At 35.6% G+C, this 17,077-nt stretch overlaps 1 protein-coding gene across 1 annotated transcript; it reads right to left on the bottom strand.

The window, feature by feature from the left end:
* Positions 1-266: 266 nt before the first annotated feature.
* agtr1b (angiotensin II receptor, type 1b) lies at positions 267-16,567 on the bottom strand. Its single transcript, XM_056450913.1, has 2 exons — positions 16,427-16,567; positions 267-1,606 (listed from the first exon to the last, which is right to left on the bottom strand). Exon 2 carries the CDS (start codon positions 1,492-1,494, stop codon positions 415-417), a length of 1,080 nt encoding a protein of 359 aa, XP_056306888.1. The 5' UTR covers positions 1,495-1,606; positions 16,427-16,567; the 3' UTR covers positions 267-414.
* Between the last annotated feature and the right edge of the window lie 510 nt (positions 16,568-17,077).

Here is a 17,077-nt window from a genome sequence, read left to right as displayed (position 1 = left end):
TACATGTTTTCGACCAGGTGGGAACCCTTGGCTCAATTTTCTCCAAGCTCAGTGTTCTCTCCCAGGACAGCATGGCAAACTTACTGATATTATCAAGCAATATCTAAGTGTGAACTCTTAAAATAATATACAGTTTTGTGTCTGTTACTTCCAGTTCATGACTAATATGTTCTTCTACTTCTGTATTAAGTACTTTTAACATATGTTTTATCTATGTCATATCTTTTAACATATGTACTTATCTTTTCAAAAGGGACAAGGTCTGTAGAAGCAGTGTGTTGCTGATACAGTAACTTAACAAAAGCATTATGTTTAGCAAGCTTCTGTAATGCTTTAGTGAAGAATGTTGTATCTTGTAGTACCTCAAAATCCCTCCAGAAAGCATATATAAATATAAAGGTATGTTTTAAACTTTTAAGATGCCTTAACCATGGAAGCTGAATCATTCTTAGAGCTGGTTTGATTAAGCAGTCCTGAGTTACAATGGGAGTTGACATCAATCTTTGAGTTGATGCTAAAGCGATTGCTAGCTTCTCCGGACCCACAGCTTAGCAACCTCAGTAGGTTCTTGCGAAAGTTGTGTCCAACAAATCCGTAAAGAATGGGGTTTACACAACTGTTTAAATAGGAGATGCAGATGGTGAATGGCATGGCTGTGTCAATAACATCCAGCGTTTGGCAGTTTTCCACCACGCCAAGCGTGGCCAGCAGCTCCATGAAGTGGAAAGCTTGGTGAGGAGCCCAGCAAACAAAGAAAGCAAGCACGGTGGCGGCAATCATCCGTAAAGTTTCATCCTCTCGAGAGCGAACACTTTTCCTCAACAGACCCCTGGATCCCAGAAGTGCCCGACCGATGAGGCAGTAGCAGGTGATGATGATGAGGAAAGGCACAATGAAACCTAACACACTTTTTAGCACGCTAAGAGTAACTAGAAAATGGATCTGCTTGCTGCTGTGCCACACGGCGCACAATGTCAAATTCCCAATATCGTAAACATCCCTGCTTAGCGCTGTGGGCGCACTAAGGAGCAAAGCAAACAGCCATATGAGTACACATGTGAGGTTAGCGTAAAAAAGTGTGCGCTGGCGTCGGGAGCGCACCGGATGTACGATAGCAAGATATCGGTCAATGCTAAGAGCGGTGAGGAAGAATATACTAGTGTATAGGTTGAAGATCACCAGTCCAGCACTTGCCTTGCACAGAAAGGCCCCAAAAATCCAGTGGTAACCTGTGGCTGTGAAAGTGGCCCACAATGGCAGAGTGATAAGGAAGGTGAGGTCTGATATAGCTAGGTTGAGCACAAACACGTTTGCTACTGTCTTTAGCTTCATGTAGCGGAATATGACAGCCACGACCATGCTATTGCCAATGATCCCGATGACAAAATTGCATCCGTAGACTACAGGGATGAAGGTGAAGATGAAGCTGTGTCTTCCAGACATACTGCAGTTCACATGGAGGTCCTCGCTCATTGCTGATGTTTGGTTCTCCATTTTTTTTTGGTCCCCAGCGGGTGTGATTACGTGACTATAAATGGGTTCCGCTATCCACAGGGTGTTTCTGCAGTAACCAACACCAGCTTTGGGATAAAGACCTCACCGGCACCTATAAAAAGACGAACAACAAATGAATGTCAGCCGCAGTCTAGAGGAAGAGGCATCATTACCACAGATACAGGCAGTAAACACTGTCTGTGACGCATGGCCATGAAAGAGCTGCTACTACGCCCTCTCATTAAGCTCTGTGCTTTAAAAGTGTCCTCAGTGATCATGCCTCTTCTGTTTATTAAGACACCATTAAAAACACATGGTTGTTGACTCAGTGTTTAAAATGGCTTTTACCTGGAACCACTTTAAAATGATCTTTAAGTTGAAAAGTGTACACTGACTGTTTATCGAAAGGTTCTCACAGTGTTGGAAAAGTATCTATCTATCTATCTATCTATCTATCTATCTATCTATCTATCTATCTATCTATCTATCTATCTATCTATCTATCTATCTATCTATCTATCTATCTATCTATCTATCTATCTATCTATCTATCTATCTATCTATCTATCTATCTATCCTTTTTCAAACTGCTTCTATCTATCTATCTATCTATCTATCTATCTATCTATCTATCTATCTATCTATCTATCTATCTATCTATCTATCTATCTATCTATCTATCTATCTATCTATCTATCCATCCATCCATCCATCCATCCATCCATCCATCCATCCATCCATCCATCCATCCATCCATCCATCCATCCATCCAACCAACCAACCAACCAACACAATCTCATGGCAATTCGTAACTTTTTGATTTAGAATTCGTACGATCTAATTTAGTACGATTTGCTCATCCGCCAATGACGATTGGGTTTAGGGGTGGGGTTAGGTGCCACGCCTCCTTTTTAAAATCGTACAAATCGTACGACTGAACTCGTACGAATTCGTACGAATTAGCCACTAAACTGTCAAAACGTAAAATACTTACGTTTTCTCGTGAGATCGGGCTGATCCATCCATCCATCCATCCATCCATCCATCCATCCATCCATCCATCCATCCATCCATCCATCCATCCATCCATCCATCCATCCATCCATCCATCTATCTATCTATCTATCTATCTATCTATCTATCTATCTATCTATCTATCTATCTATCTATCTATCTATCTATCTAGTTTTATTAAAATAAGCGTGTGGTCACTTCACATCTTTAGGAATAGAAATATACTACATTTAAATTCAAATGAGGTGTTGCAAAAAGCAAACAAACAATACTTATTGACTATATTTAATATTGTGTATGGTTGTCTTGATTTTTCATCAAATGTTTCCCATATTCATTGGGGAGTACTAATTTTTGCACCATTTATCCATCAGTTACAGTTATTCTACAGTCACATCTTTATTTCATTTACATGTATTTAGTCGACATTACTGTGCATTGAAATTTTAAAACAAATTTGATGAATCCAGCTGTGGTGTAAAATTAATTCTAAATGAGTTTAAACTGATTTTTGGTCCTGTAATTAGCCATTGTTGATTTGGTTGTCAGGTATGTGCACATTACATAAAGCATGTGGCATAATGTCACTGTTTTCACAATATCACAGTTTTGTAATTTACACTTGAACAATAATTTCTCATTTTTACAGTAAACTACTGTATTTTATTAATTTATAGCGGTAATATGTCTGTATTTTGAATTACCAACATCTACACATCTTTTGTTAGTTAGACAGTTAGACACGTTAGCACAGCCATATGCAGGTGGTGATGAGTAAGTTACATAATGAACCAAAGCTCATCACAAACAACTTTCCCCACAAGTAGAAAAGCGTATCAGTGTAAGGAAGGTGCTTAGTATCATTCACACAGCTAATAAACACCAGTATGGTAACACACATAAAATTAAAGTCATGAAATAAACATTGTTTATCAACATTAGATGTAACATAAATCTCTAATGTACATAACTAATGGAGAAACAGCTAAAAAGATTCATAGTAATGTCAACAAAAAGCATAAAAAGTGCATGGAATTCTGGGAAAGTCAGTTTACGGTTATTCGCCGTATATATTAAGGAAACATTAATAGCATTTCTACAGTTATTTTCCTGTTGAAATCACAGCCATTTTTTGCAGTGTGCTCACTATTACTCATATTTAACATTTTAGAAATAATTGAATACAGTAAAATGTTTGCAATTCGTAATGTAATCACTAACTGGGGGAATATGGTGATAACTGTTCTAGGATTAGTTCCAGTATCTGTGCTCATGAAGGTTGTATGGTAGTAAACATGCTTTTCTAACTACACCATTATTTGACTAAAGAGACAAGAAAAGAGAGGGAGAGAGAGAGCAATGAATTCAAGCATTGCAGAGCAGTTTTGTTCCAAACACACTGTGCCGAAAAGAGCTCAGTATGAGAATTTCTAATCAGCAAACACCTAAATAAACAGGTCGCCAGGGTCTGGGCTATGGAAAGTGCCTGTGAGAAATTCAAACCTGTTTGCAGTAAAAAAAAAATAAAATTGCTGCTACCAGGATAGAATGAAGAAAAAAATGATCGATTTAGAACATTGCTTATAAATGTCCACACTTTTAATAATAAAATACTGGATTAACAGTAATATAATAGTCTTCACTTTGCCACAAGGGGGCGCAATTTAGTGTTATTCTATAATCAGATACAATCCTAAAGGGCTGCTTTCACACTGTAAAAAACGCTGCAGCTTTACATTTTTAAGCTGAATCAAATTAACTTTACAAGTATTTTCAACATCAGTTAAACAGACTTAACACATCAAGTTCAAATTTGCATTACTTAAAAAAAATTAGGTTGAAACCTACTTAACTTATTAAAATAAGTTCAAGTAACAAAAACATATGTTGTCATTACTTTTGGACAGAAGTGTATGTATAGTGTCTCATATTAGAGTGATATAAACAAGTCCCTTTTTTAATTTCCTGACGTTAAACTAGTATCCAAATCCCATCAATTTTGAGGCACAAAGCGGTTTTCCCCGCCTACCGATATTGATTGACACGTGCCTATTATCATGTCTTAGTATTAACGCATATTATCGTGTCCACAAGACAGGATTTGCAAAGAAACTGGGATTAAAATTTCTGTTCCAGTTATCTGTGATCATACTTTACTTTAAGCAGTAACTTTGAGCTACACTGTGTGTTTTTAATAGCATTTGGAGCTATACTTTTTAAGCTACATAATGCATAACCACTGGAATCACCACTGAATTAAAATGTTGGAAATTCTTAATTGAGAAACGTAAAAGTGTTTATCAATTAAATTATAAAAGATGCACAACCTTCATCATTCTGTGAATTTTTCATTTGCACACCTATAACAGTTTAGAGCCGTTTCATTAATATTTTAAAAGAACATAGATTTCTTGGGTTTCACATGCCAGACATTGTAAAAGCTTGCCTTTTTCTGTAAAAGCAACAGCGGTATCAGTTGCAGATGTGGTGTTCATTGCGAGAGGAGCACAACACCGGTGCCAAGAGCAACAGGATAATGAAATCTCACTCCTGCATCTCTCCTCCTCTGGCCTGCTGCAATAAAGCAGTTCCGCACATGTCACCATTTGATTTAGTCCTGTTTTCTTTCTTCAAATGAGTGTAACAGTAGGCGGCTGTAAATTTGACTGCACAGAAACTAAATGTGCAAAACTAGCCAGGTTCTACTTGTGCGTGTGTTTCTCTGGATTCATCAGACTGACTCGCAGGATTCATTAAAGTACTAATATCGTAAACACAAACCTGGAACACTGACCTTAAACACAAAGCAGCAAATTAATGACCGTCGAACTGGATAATAATTACTCGGTTGTTCCTCCCAGACAGCAATTACATTAAATAGAAACTTTAAATGGTGTTGCAATAATAGGCCCTTTTTAGTTAGCCAAACGCCATTAAAAGGCCCCTATTATGCTACTTTAAAGGTTCCTCATTTGTTTTGTTGGTCTCCCACAATAGGTTTACATCCCTCTAAGACCAAATAACCCTTTTATTTTCTTATAATATCCACTGCAGCATCAGCTCTTTTTTCACAGTGCCTGAAATGGTGGGATTTAGGCAGGGTTGCCAAGTATTCACAAAATAAAAATAAATTAAAAAGTAGTGCATTGGGTAAACAAAGCTAGCCCAATGGCCAATCATCAAACTAGTGTAAAAAAAGGTATGCATCTACTGTATAACTCGTGTTCAGTACTGCATGCATTGTACGGTTTCTTTTATTATTATTATTTTTAATGTTTTGCTACACCTTGTGGCTTATATTAAAATGATGAATTATATTTTTAATGGAATGAACACTATTATAAAATTGCTTATAACTGAATGTGAAATTTATTTAGTTTAGTTTATTTATTTAGTTGGAAGAATTGCCGAAGACATGATCTTTTTTTTAAATAAATTAATTAATATGTAAAAACTTTAATCATCTTCACAAAGAAGAAGACTGGTTGTTGTTAGAAGGGATACAGCTGCAGGAAGTTAATCTATTTATTAAATTATCTATTAATTGCATTTTATTAATGTCTACCCCAACCCTAAACCCAACCCTAACAGTAATCTTTAAACAGTAATTATCCAGAGTACATTTGTTATGATTATCAGCGATCTAGCGGCTGCAGATTGCTAACGAACTACAAATCTGCCGGTTTATGAACTACAGATCCAGTCATGCAACACACACACACGCACGCACGCACGCACGCACACACACACACACACAGCTGAAGCTGCTTTTGAACTGATTACTGCACTTTAAATACAGCACACTAATGTACAGTTGTTGCTGAGTCTTGTTGACTGTTTAGTGACATTACAATGTGTATTCCATGTTTTGCCTTGCCGTGTTACACCCTAACTTTGTTTTGTTTGTTTGTTTATTCCTGTCAGCTGCCTATCTTTTTGACCATCTGCCTGTTTATCGACCATGACTCTGGATTTTCTGTATACATCTGTTTGCTCCTGTGTTGACCATTGCGTACCTGACCATCCCGCTAATAAATCCTGCATCTGGATCCTCACCCCTGTTGTCAGCATCCACTTCACGTTACCAAAATAATATTATTTATTAAATTATTCATCCATTGTATTTTATTAACATCTACATCTACCCCAACCCTAAACCCAGTTATCACAGTAATGTAAAAAGAGTAATTGCTGAGTATTATTCATATTATTTATTATATTTTGCATTAATTGTAGTTTATTAAAGTCTACCCCCACCCCAACCCTTAACCCAACCATCACAATAATGTATAAACAGTAATTATACAGAGTATTTTCATATTATTTATAAAATTTTGCATTAATTGTACTTTACCCTACTAAAAAAAAAAACAGCTTAAACCAGCCTAGGCTGGTTGGCTGGTTTTAGCTGGTCAACCAGGCTTGTTTTTGAGGGGTTTTGGCCACTTCCAGGCTGGTCTCCAGCCATTTTCAGCCTGGTCTTTGCTGGTCAGGCTGGAAGATGACCAGCTAAAACCAGCTTGACCAGCCTAGCCAGGCTGGGAGCCCAGCCAAAACCAGCTATGTCCAGCTTAAACCAGGCTGCTCAAGCTGGTTTTAGCTGGTAATTTTCTGGAAAAGGCTGGAAACCTGCCTGGAAGTGGCCAAAACCCCTCTAAAACCAGGCTGGTCAACCAGCTAAAACCAGCCAACCAGCTTAAACTGGTTTAAGCTGTTTTTTTCAGTAGGGTATTCATGTCCCTTACCTCAACCCTAAACACAACCACCTTAGTAATGTATAAACAGTAATTATACAGAGTATATTCATATTGTTTATCAATTTACTCAGTCATTGTATTTAATTAATGTCCACCCCACCCCAACCCTAAACCCAACCATCACAGTACTGTAAAAACAGTAATTATACAGAGTATTTTATTAAATTACCCAATAAATTGTATTTTATTAAAGTCTACCCCAACCATCACAGTAAACTATAAACATTAATTACTGAGTATTATTAATATGATCTATTAATTAAGTTACCCATTAAATTGTATTTTATTAACGTCTACCCCTACCCCAACCCTAAAAGTAATGTAAAAACAATAATTATACAGAGTATATTCATATTATTTATTAAACTACCTATGAATTGCATTTTATTAATATCTACCCCTATCCCAACCCTAAAACCAACCATCACAGTAATGTAACAAACAGGAATTATTGCTGTCACTCAAAAAAGATATATATATATATATATATATATATATATATATATATATATATATATATATATATATATATATATATATATATATATGTATTTGATAGGGTGAAAATAGATAGAATTTTTTGAGTTAAAAAAAAAATAATTTTATGTTCAATCAACTTAAAATGGTACAAACCGTTAAATTAACTTAATTTGAGTTGACACAAGATGAAGATATTGTGTTGAACCCAGCATGTTTACAGTGTTTACATCAGCATCCTCATCAGTATCCCATATAGATGTTACCAAGAAAACTCCTAACCTAATCTAAAACCTTCTGAGGCCGGAAACAGCGTTTTCTTTTTTTTAATATTCAAGTCGATTTTATAGTGAAGTGTAGCTGAATGGGATTCAACTTACTCTGCAACTTAATTTGAAGTTGAAGTGTATCATTAGCACCACCCTCTGGCTGAGCACAGACTGACCACTAAAAGTCATCCGCAGTCTAGTTAAAGATCCACTCAGTCTGATTTTCTCTCACTTCAGAGAGGATCCACGTGGAAATTCACCTCATCAGCACAAGTGTGACCAGTAAAAAAAACAATTATGTTCTCTGGTATCCCGCTGAGACGCCAGAGATGGGCTTTTTTACACTTTTTTTGTGGACTGGGCTTTTAAAGCAAACGGCTGCTTGGATTAACAGCAGATGGAAAGACACGGACATCTGTCGGACATTTTGTTTAGCTGAGCACAAACTGAAGCCCAACACGGCAGTTTAGCTTCTGTTATCGTGTTCTGAGTTCTCATCAGAAAGATGGAGCTGCCGCCATGGGAGTTGTGGACAACAAATATTAGTCAGCCTTAAAGTAAAACTGCAGCACAATAAAACATTGGGTTGTGTCTGAGCTCTGGAAATGTACATGTTTTTTAACAAAGATAATTACGTCGTTCCCAAATTTTGTGTGGCTCTTGCAGTATTTAAGTGTCATTGGTTTGTTCCTGGCTATTGTAAATTAATAATATTAAAAATACAGCATAATTTTACTTCCACATTAAACAGTGTTTCTAACGCATGGCTTTCTATAGTAAAGTATTGAAATGTAGGCCTATTTATTATAGCATTTACAATACCTTTTCAAATTTCAAAAATGTATTTCAAATATAATCAATATAGTATTTTGGCATTTGTATTTGATAGGGTGAAAATAGATAGAATTTTTTGAGTAAAAAAAAAATCAGTAGGCCTATTACTAAGAATCTACCTGATGACAAAAAAAAAAAAAATAAAAGAAACAAAACTATTTTACTCCAGTCCAGACATTTATCAAAAACTCTGACTTAGGCAACACTGCAGCAAGACAGATAACTAATTTTCAGATATTAAATTGTGGACAATTGCAAAAAATATATAAATTAAATAAATTGTGTGTGTGTGTGTATATATATATATATATATATATATATATATATATATATATATATATATATATATATATATATATATATATATATATATATATATATACACACATACATACATACATACATTTTGTATATGTATGTTTTTTTCCTTGAGTATTAAAGAGTTAAATTGCAATAAATAAATAACTCTTCACATGTCCCCCCTTTAAAATGTAAGACTGTTAAGAGGTTGACTAATCATTGTAGTTTTCTTTTTACAATAGGGATGATGGATATTTTACTGGCCATGCAATGGGTAGAAACACAATCAACAGATGTAGTGTTGTGTTCTGACTCATCTGCTTTTAATGGCTTAAACACAGTCGGAGATCCTCTTTAAGACAGGACTTACTATGTACTGTATCACAATATTGACAGACAAGATGGAAACATCATTAAAATAAGATGTATATATGGAAATTAAGGTACACAATCTGTCACTAGGGTGGTAACCTTTCAAACGGTACACTTTTGTATCATGCAGATGGACATCAGTACCTTTAGGGTACACTTTTGTATTGTTTTGGTATTGATATGCCCATGTAAATACCTGTTAGGAACACAAATGTACCTTTTAAAAAAGTACCAAACCAGTGACAGATTTTGTACCTTTACTTCTGAGAATGTAAGGTAGTATTGTATATTAAAAAAAATTATTACTGTGTGACATGTATTACTGTGCAGCACCCTAAGCAGCATTCTATATAAATATGTAGTATGTCAAAATAAATAAACCAATCTAATGAAGTATGAGCGACTCCTGGTGGTGTTATGCTGCCTTGTCAAACTTTAATATTTAGAACACACCATTTCAAGCAGGGGTGCCCAAACTCTTCATATGAAGAGCCAAAATCCAAATATCATTGATATCTGTGGGCTGAAGAAAAATATACCAAACTTTTTTACATTAAAGTTGCCATGAGTAATTTCCTAATTTATTTCATAAAATGTAAACAAATGGAAAACATTACTTTATATCCTATTACCTATTAACCTATCCTATTAACTAATGCTGTATGCATTTTTAAATGATAACTAATTGCAATAAAACATAAACAATCACATTTATAACTGTGAAGTACAATGCTGAATGCTCAAGCAGAATCTGCCTTTGTCTTGATTTGCTCACCAAAGGCCTCTATCCGTCAGTTGACAGTATGTACATTCTGAAATAAATCTGATTAAATGACACCATTTGAATAGAAACATTTAATTTCAGTTACAGTAGCTTTATGTAGCTTAACAATACAACCAACAAAATAAATTTCTCTAAACCATCCGATGGTGGGCCAAATCCAAGGTTACCATGGGTCAGCTTTGGCCCGTGGGCCCTACTTTGGGCATCTCTGTTTTAAAGAAATGACTTCAAGAAAGTAACCTAATAAATGAATATTGACATTTTGAATCATGTGGTATGAGCTTTTGTGATGATTACTCGAGTGGATGACTTGCTGTTATATGAGCAATATCACATAAGTAGCATTGTGATGTGACTGTATATCGGAGGCATGATGGGAGGCATGCATTACCAGGGAAGGTATACAGCCACATTTCACTGCCACTAGTGTGATATTGCGTTTATACAACAGTTTGACGGCATAATTGTCTATATAAAAAAGAAAATCAAACACGGAGAGTCTAAAAACCCTTTTGTAAGAGGAACTACTTTCTTCAGCAATTCCTTCGCATCTGCAGCTAATGTCAGAACAGCAGAAATCGTTACTAATTCACTAATGTCACTTTAGAGTTAGTATTTGAATGATTCTCTAACGTAATGTCTAAAGTGATGACAAAACCGGTGATTTTGCGCACATTTCAAGATTATAAGGCTGAACTGCATGAAATGCCATCAGTCTACAGAGATTTCCCAATATTTCTCTGTTGCAATCGAGAGACCACAATATTACTATGGTATAAATACGCACTATAACATACAAAAGAGAGACATCGATATAATTAGAAATTATGCTATTTTTCTCTTAGGGCTTATTATGCGGTCTCTGTCGCCATCTTGTGGATAAACATCATCAACTGTCTTTGTTCAAAGACAGGCTAATGGCCACCGCCTCTCAGAATTGATAAATATTTTAAAATAGGCACTGTCCTTATAAATAAACTGCATAGTTGCAATCTAAACAACTACATTCTCAACTAAAAAAGCCTCAAAAGTACATTATGTTGCCCAAAACCAGCAATATTTGTCAAACTGTAGAGTGTTCTCTGTGTTGCTGTATGTGGGTGGACTAAGGCCAAGGGGTTAAGAGGCTGGACAAGTGCTATTACTGGCAGAATATCACATGGCTATCAGCCAATCAGATTCAAGAACCAGACAGAACTGTTGTATTACTATAAATAAAATACTCTACAAAGTGATGCACTAGTAATACATTTTTAAATATGGTAAATTGTGCTCATTTGATCAAGTGCACACACAACACATTCTGGCTAGTCAACATGGTAAAAGGTATATGGTTTATATGGCATGTGCTATTCATAAATAGGTCTACTTTAACTTTTTGTGCTTTGTTTTTCTGATCTACTTTTTTCTGAATATCATGTCTTCACTTAAAGGTTCTGTATGTACATTTTGACTCTTCTAAATCATATAAATACCATATGTTTGCAGACATTGAAGACACATGGTAATTGAGCATACATGTTTATCTGAAATGCAATGCTAAAGTCAGTTATTCTGGTTATTCAGGTGATGATTAGTACAAAAACTCATTTTAATATGGGAAATATTCCAATGTCATCGCTTTTAGCTAGGATACAGCTTTTTTTCTTTTATAACCTGCTTTAACACATTTTTATCTGTTTTTAATCATTTTATTGTTTGTTTGGTTTTTTTTCTTATACTTGTCTTTTTTTAAATTCTTGTTTATGTAAAGCACTTTGAATAGCCACTGTGTATGAAATGTGCTTTATAAATAAACTTGCCTTGCCATGCCTTGCCTAGGACACCGACCCTCCAAGTTTGGGCACTCATAGGCTAATTTTACAAGTCCCCTAGAGTTAAACAGTTGAATTTTACCATTTTTGAATACATTCAGCTCATCTGGCGGAAGCACTTTTAGCAAAAATCACATCAGACCATTAGCATTTTGCTCATAAATTTCTCAATAATTTTCTTAAATGAAAAAGTTGCTATTTTCTAAGCTGAAAACTATACTCTCCTTCAATCATCAAGGAGCTTTGCTTCGGTACAGTGGTTGCAGCAGGTGCAAAAAAATTACAGATATGGTGTAAATGTAGGGGTTGGTGCTGGGGACTATTTTCAGGCACTGCATAATGTCATTACAGCAAATTTCTTTGATTATTACGCTGGAATAAGAGTAACATTCTATATCAACCTATAATATATCATCATTTTATTTTTCAATCTGTCTTAGTACACAAAAGTCAAACTTAAAAAAAAAATATATATATATCTAAGTTATGTTTTTATTTTTATTTTGAGGAAGATGCTAATGGTCTAATCCGATTCAATGATTTATGCTAAGCTAAGCTAAGAGTGCTACTGCCAGACTGGCTGAATGGATGGTAAAACTGTTTAAATCCAGCAGAGTTGTAAAATAACTCTATTTTCAAAAAAGTTACCACTGCCATGCCTATGCTATGTTAAACTCTTTCATAAACATGTCAGTTGCTCAAAGGCAGTGATAATTGTTGGTAAACATAAATTGTATAAATGAAAGTGGTAAATATGCACTTTTACATTACAGAAATGGGGAAGCACATTGGCGAAGTGGGTAGCACAATCGCCTCACAGCAAGAACGTCACTGGTTCGAGCCCCAGCTGGGTCAGATGGCATTTCTGTGTGGAGTTTGCATGTTCTCCCTGTGTTCGCGTAGGTTTCCTCCGGGTGCTCCGGTTTCCCCCACAAGTCCAAAGACATGCGCTATAGGTGAATTGGGTAAGCTAAATTGTCCGTAGTGTATGTGTGTGAATGAGTGTGTATGGATGTTTCCCAGTTATGGGTTGCAGCTGGAAGGGCATCCGCTGCGTAAAACATATGCTGCATAAATTGGCGGTTCATTCCACTGTGGAACCACTGTGTGGAACTAAGCCGAAAAGAAAATGAATGAATAAACATTCCAGAAATTCATTACTTTGTTGCAGAATGGTCATATGGATTATGTTTATGATGGATTGATGTGCTTCTGGGAGCTTTAAAAAACTTGGGGACCATTGTAGCTCATTGCAAAGCTGGGAACAGCCAATATGTAATATTTAGTGACTTGAGTTTCTTGTGTCCGTCAGAAATAAGACAGACATATACACCTAGGATGGCTTGAGGGTGAGAAAAATGAAAAATGAGGCAAATTCTGTTATAAAAGCAGTCTTACCAAGACAAAAGTGTGTTTTGTTTTATTAAATTATGTAGATTGATCTTACAGTAAAGAGATAGCATTGATATCATGCATTCATTTTTTTTTCAGCTTAGTCCCTTTACTAATCTGGGTCATCACAGCGGAATAAACCACCAACTTATCCAGCACTTGTTTTACCCTTCCAGCTGCAACCCATATCAGGGAAACATCCATACACACTCACTCACACTCATACACTACAGACAATTTAGCCTACCCAAAACACCTGTTCCGCATGTCTTTGGACTGTGGGGGAAACTGGAGCACCCGGAGGAAACCCACACGAACGCAGGGAGAACATGCAAACTCCACACAGAAACGCCAACTGACACAGCCTAGGCTCAAACCAGTGACCTTTTTGCTGTGAGGCGACAGCACTACCTACTGCGCCACCGCATTGAGATCCTCTTGAATTAAAACACACTGTCTGTAAGTTACACTGAGGGCAGACATTTTAATCCAACAACAAAAACATGTTGTCTCTCTATAAACAGTGTGTCTACATGACTTGAATGACAATAAACTTGAGTACAGTACATTCTCATTTAGATAGCAAGATACAAGTGTATGTTAATGACAGTCTTCCTAAATGAGCCATGCCATACTTTACTGTATGTGCAGCATAATGGGAACAACACACCAGACTAAACAAAGTATTGTGAGTCTCATAACAGGCTTTTTGCTACAATAACACATTGTCAATGTATACGACAGGAACCAAAGTAATCACACAGCTTGGCTTTTTCTTGAAAGTTACCACATTATTGTTTGTAGTCAATTTAAAAGGTGTTTCAATGTGTTCTTATGAATATTCAGATGTCAAATTTTGCCATATTACCATTATTGCATATTATTTCACAGCTGTCTGGATTCATTCATTCATTTTCATTGGTTTAGACACTAAATTATAAGAGGTTGCGGAATGAACAGACAATTATTTCAGCATATGTTTTACTGTTTTACGCAGCGGATGCCTTTCCAGCTGCAACCCAGCACTGGGAAACACCCATACACGCTTGCATTCACACGTTCATACTTTAAAGCCAATTTTGTTCATCCAATTCACCTATAGTACATGTATTTGGACTGTGAGGGAAACCAGAGCAACAAATGTAAATCATTATTGATAAAATGTTTGAAGTACATCAATGTAAGTTTTCATTTGTTGTCATTTTTGATATTTTATGTTGTCATGTTTCTATTTTAACTTCTTCATATGTACAAATTGCACATTTCAGCATCAATAAAGAAAAAAAAAACACTTTGTGGCTGTAAATGTTAAATAACAATACCTATGTATAAACAATTAGTAAGCATGGTTGGAAATTAAGCAATTAATTAGGCCAAATGACTTGAAAATGATGTAAAATTAAAATAAACCCATTGTGGATGTCATGATTAAAGTGAGATATGAAGCATTACATGTTGCATCAGATTTTCTTTTTTTACATTTTTGCACCAGGCATACAGTAATAACCAATAATTATATACGGTAGTATTCCTGCTGGGATTCGTATTGAACACAGTGGCCGGTTAGTTTTATTTATTTATTTTTATTTTTTTTAGATTAGATTCAATTTATTGTCATCACACATGTACAAGTACAAGGCAACGAAATGCAGGTTTTGTTCTTCTTCTGAGAATTCTCACTGACTGAATTCTGAAAACTGCACACATGATATAAGAGATTCATTTTGTTGCTTTACTAATTCTGACAGGACTTTTCGCAATATTGTTAGACATATTAAACTAACAGCTACAGTAGTTGTACCTCCTTAAAATATTCAGATAGCTTGAAGATTGCTTACAATAAACACAACACATACAATTGACAAGGTCATTCTAAAAACATCTATCAAATAAAAGGTAGTGTCCCTTAAAGGAAAAGTCTTTCTGACACTGGTTGCTACTGTTGGTGGCTAACCGGCCCAGATTAAAAGGTGCATCCCCATGTCGGTTAGATTACTGTTCTTATCAGGCCAAAAACACAATCACAAGTAATAGCACACCTCTCGTTTTGGAAAGAGATGCAGTATGTATGTCCATGCATTGTCATTTTGATTAGCAATGCAACATTTTTAAATGTAATATTTGTAAGAAAGATGGGTCACACTTTATTTTGAGGGTCCGTTTGTTGAATTTAAGTTACATTGCATCTACATTCCAACTAATTCTCATTAGATTATAAGTAGACTGTTAGGTTGGGGTTAAGGTAAGTTGACATGTACTTGCAACGTTTCTTATAGTCAGTTAAATGTGTGTTTAGGAGCAGTATTAGCAGATATTAAGCAGACAGTCTACTAATAATCAAATGGACTATCAAAATGGAGCGTTACCAAAAGTTCAATGTTTAAAAGTAAGAGGAAACGACCAAGAGCAGTGGTGATATCGATTACTGACTTAATAAGTTAAAACATTTTAAGATCAGTATAAAGTTTAAGATTAATATCTTCCTGTAAATAAACTATAACTATAAGTGCTGCATGTTCAATCATTTATATTATAGTTTATTTTTGTTGTATCTTATAGATGATCAGGTAACACTACAATAGGGATCTATTAGTTAATGTTAGTTAATGTATTTACCAACATAAACCAACAATGAACAACACCTTTATTACAGTATTTGTTCATGTTAGTTAACATTCGTTAATGAAAATACAGTTGTTCATCATTAGTGTTAACTCATGGTGCACTAACTAAATTTTACAGTCATGGATGTTAATAATGCATTAATAAATGTTGAACTATGCATAGTAAATGCTGTACAAGTATTGTTCATGATTAGTTAATATTAATAAATACATCAATGAAACCTTATTGTAAAGTGACAAATTATCAACTATGTTTAAACAAATACACATTTAAATGTATGAGAAAAGGTCCTACCTGATGCAGTGGATGACGAGAAATAACAGTTTCAGAATCTGAGTCAAACGGCATGAACCGCAGACGGGTGCCCTATTACTGAACTGCAAGAAACAAGATGAGGAACAGTCAACGCGCCTGACACTTCCACACACAAACACAATCCACCCCCCACTGATGAAAACATGCCTCATGTCTGTATTTCCACAGTATCTGCTTGTTAAGAGCACCACCCTCAACATCCACCCACTCAGCCTGAACCCTCCTCCCACCCAAGGCTCAGCGGTCAGTTGTTTCCCGCCATCCTCCCATGCAAAACGTGACAGCTCTAATTGGCCTCCCCCAAAGATATATTAATAGCACTATCACTATAATCTCAGACATTGGAGATGAAGAGGAAATTGGACATCTCCTGTTCTTCTTACATCCTTCAAGATCAAATGGTCCCCCTTTATATTAAGCGGCCTTAACTAATATGTACTGACACTAAAATTAATCAATCATTACAACATATTTATTGTGTAAACACGTTTTTACATCGTACTTATGATTAATTAAATACCTGCATGCAATTGCCTCTGTCATTATTTTCTGCAATTACATTTTTAAATACACTGTTGACCACCTTAACCTACCCTTAAACCCAGCCATACCACCAATCCTGTCCCTAAC

The sequence above is a fragment of the Danio aesculapii genome, chromosome 24 (assembly GCF_903798145.1).
Source record: "Danio aesculapii chromosome 24, fDanAes4.1, whole genome shotgun sequence".
NCBI lineage: Eukaryota > Metazoa > Chordata > Actinopteri > Cypriniformes > Danionidae > Danio > Danio aesculapii.
The sequence above is the reverse complement of the archived record's forward strand: the minus strand, read 5'-3'. Positions and strand labels throughout refer to the sequence as shown.

Coding starts and splice junctions, on each gene's coding strand:
- agtr1b (XM_056450913.1), bottom strand. CDS start 1,494: ATGGAGAACCAAACATCAGCAATGAGCGAGGACCTCCATGTGAACTGC.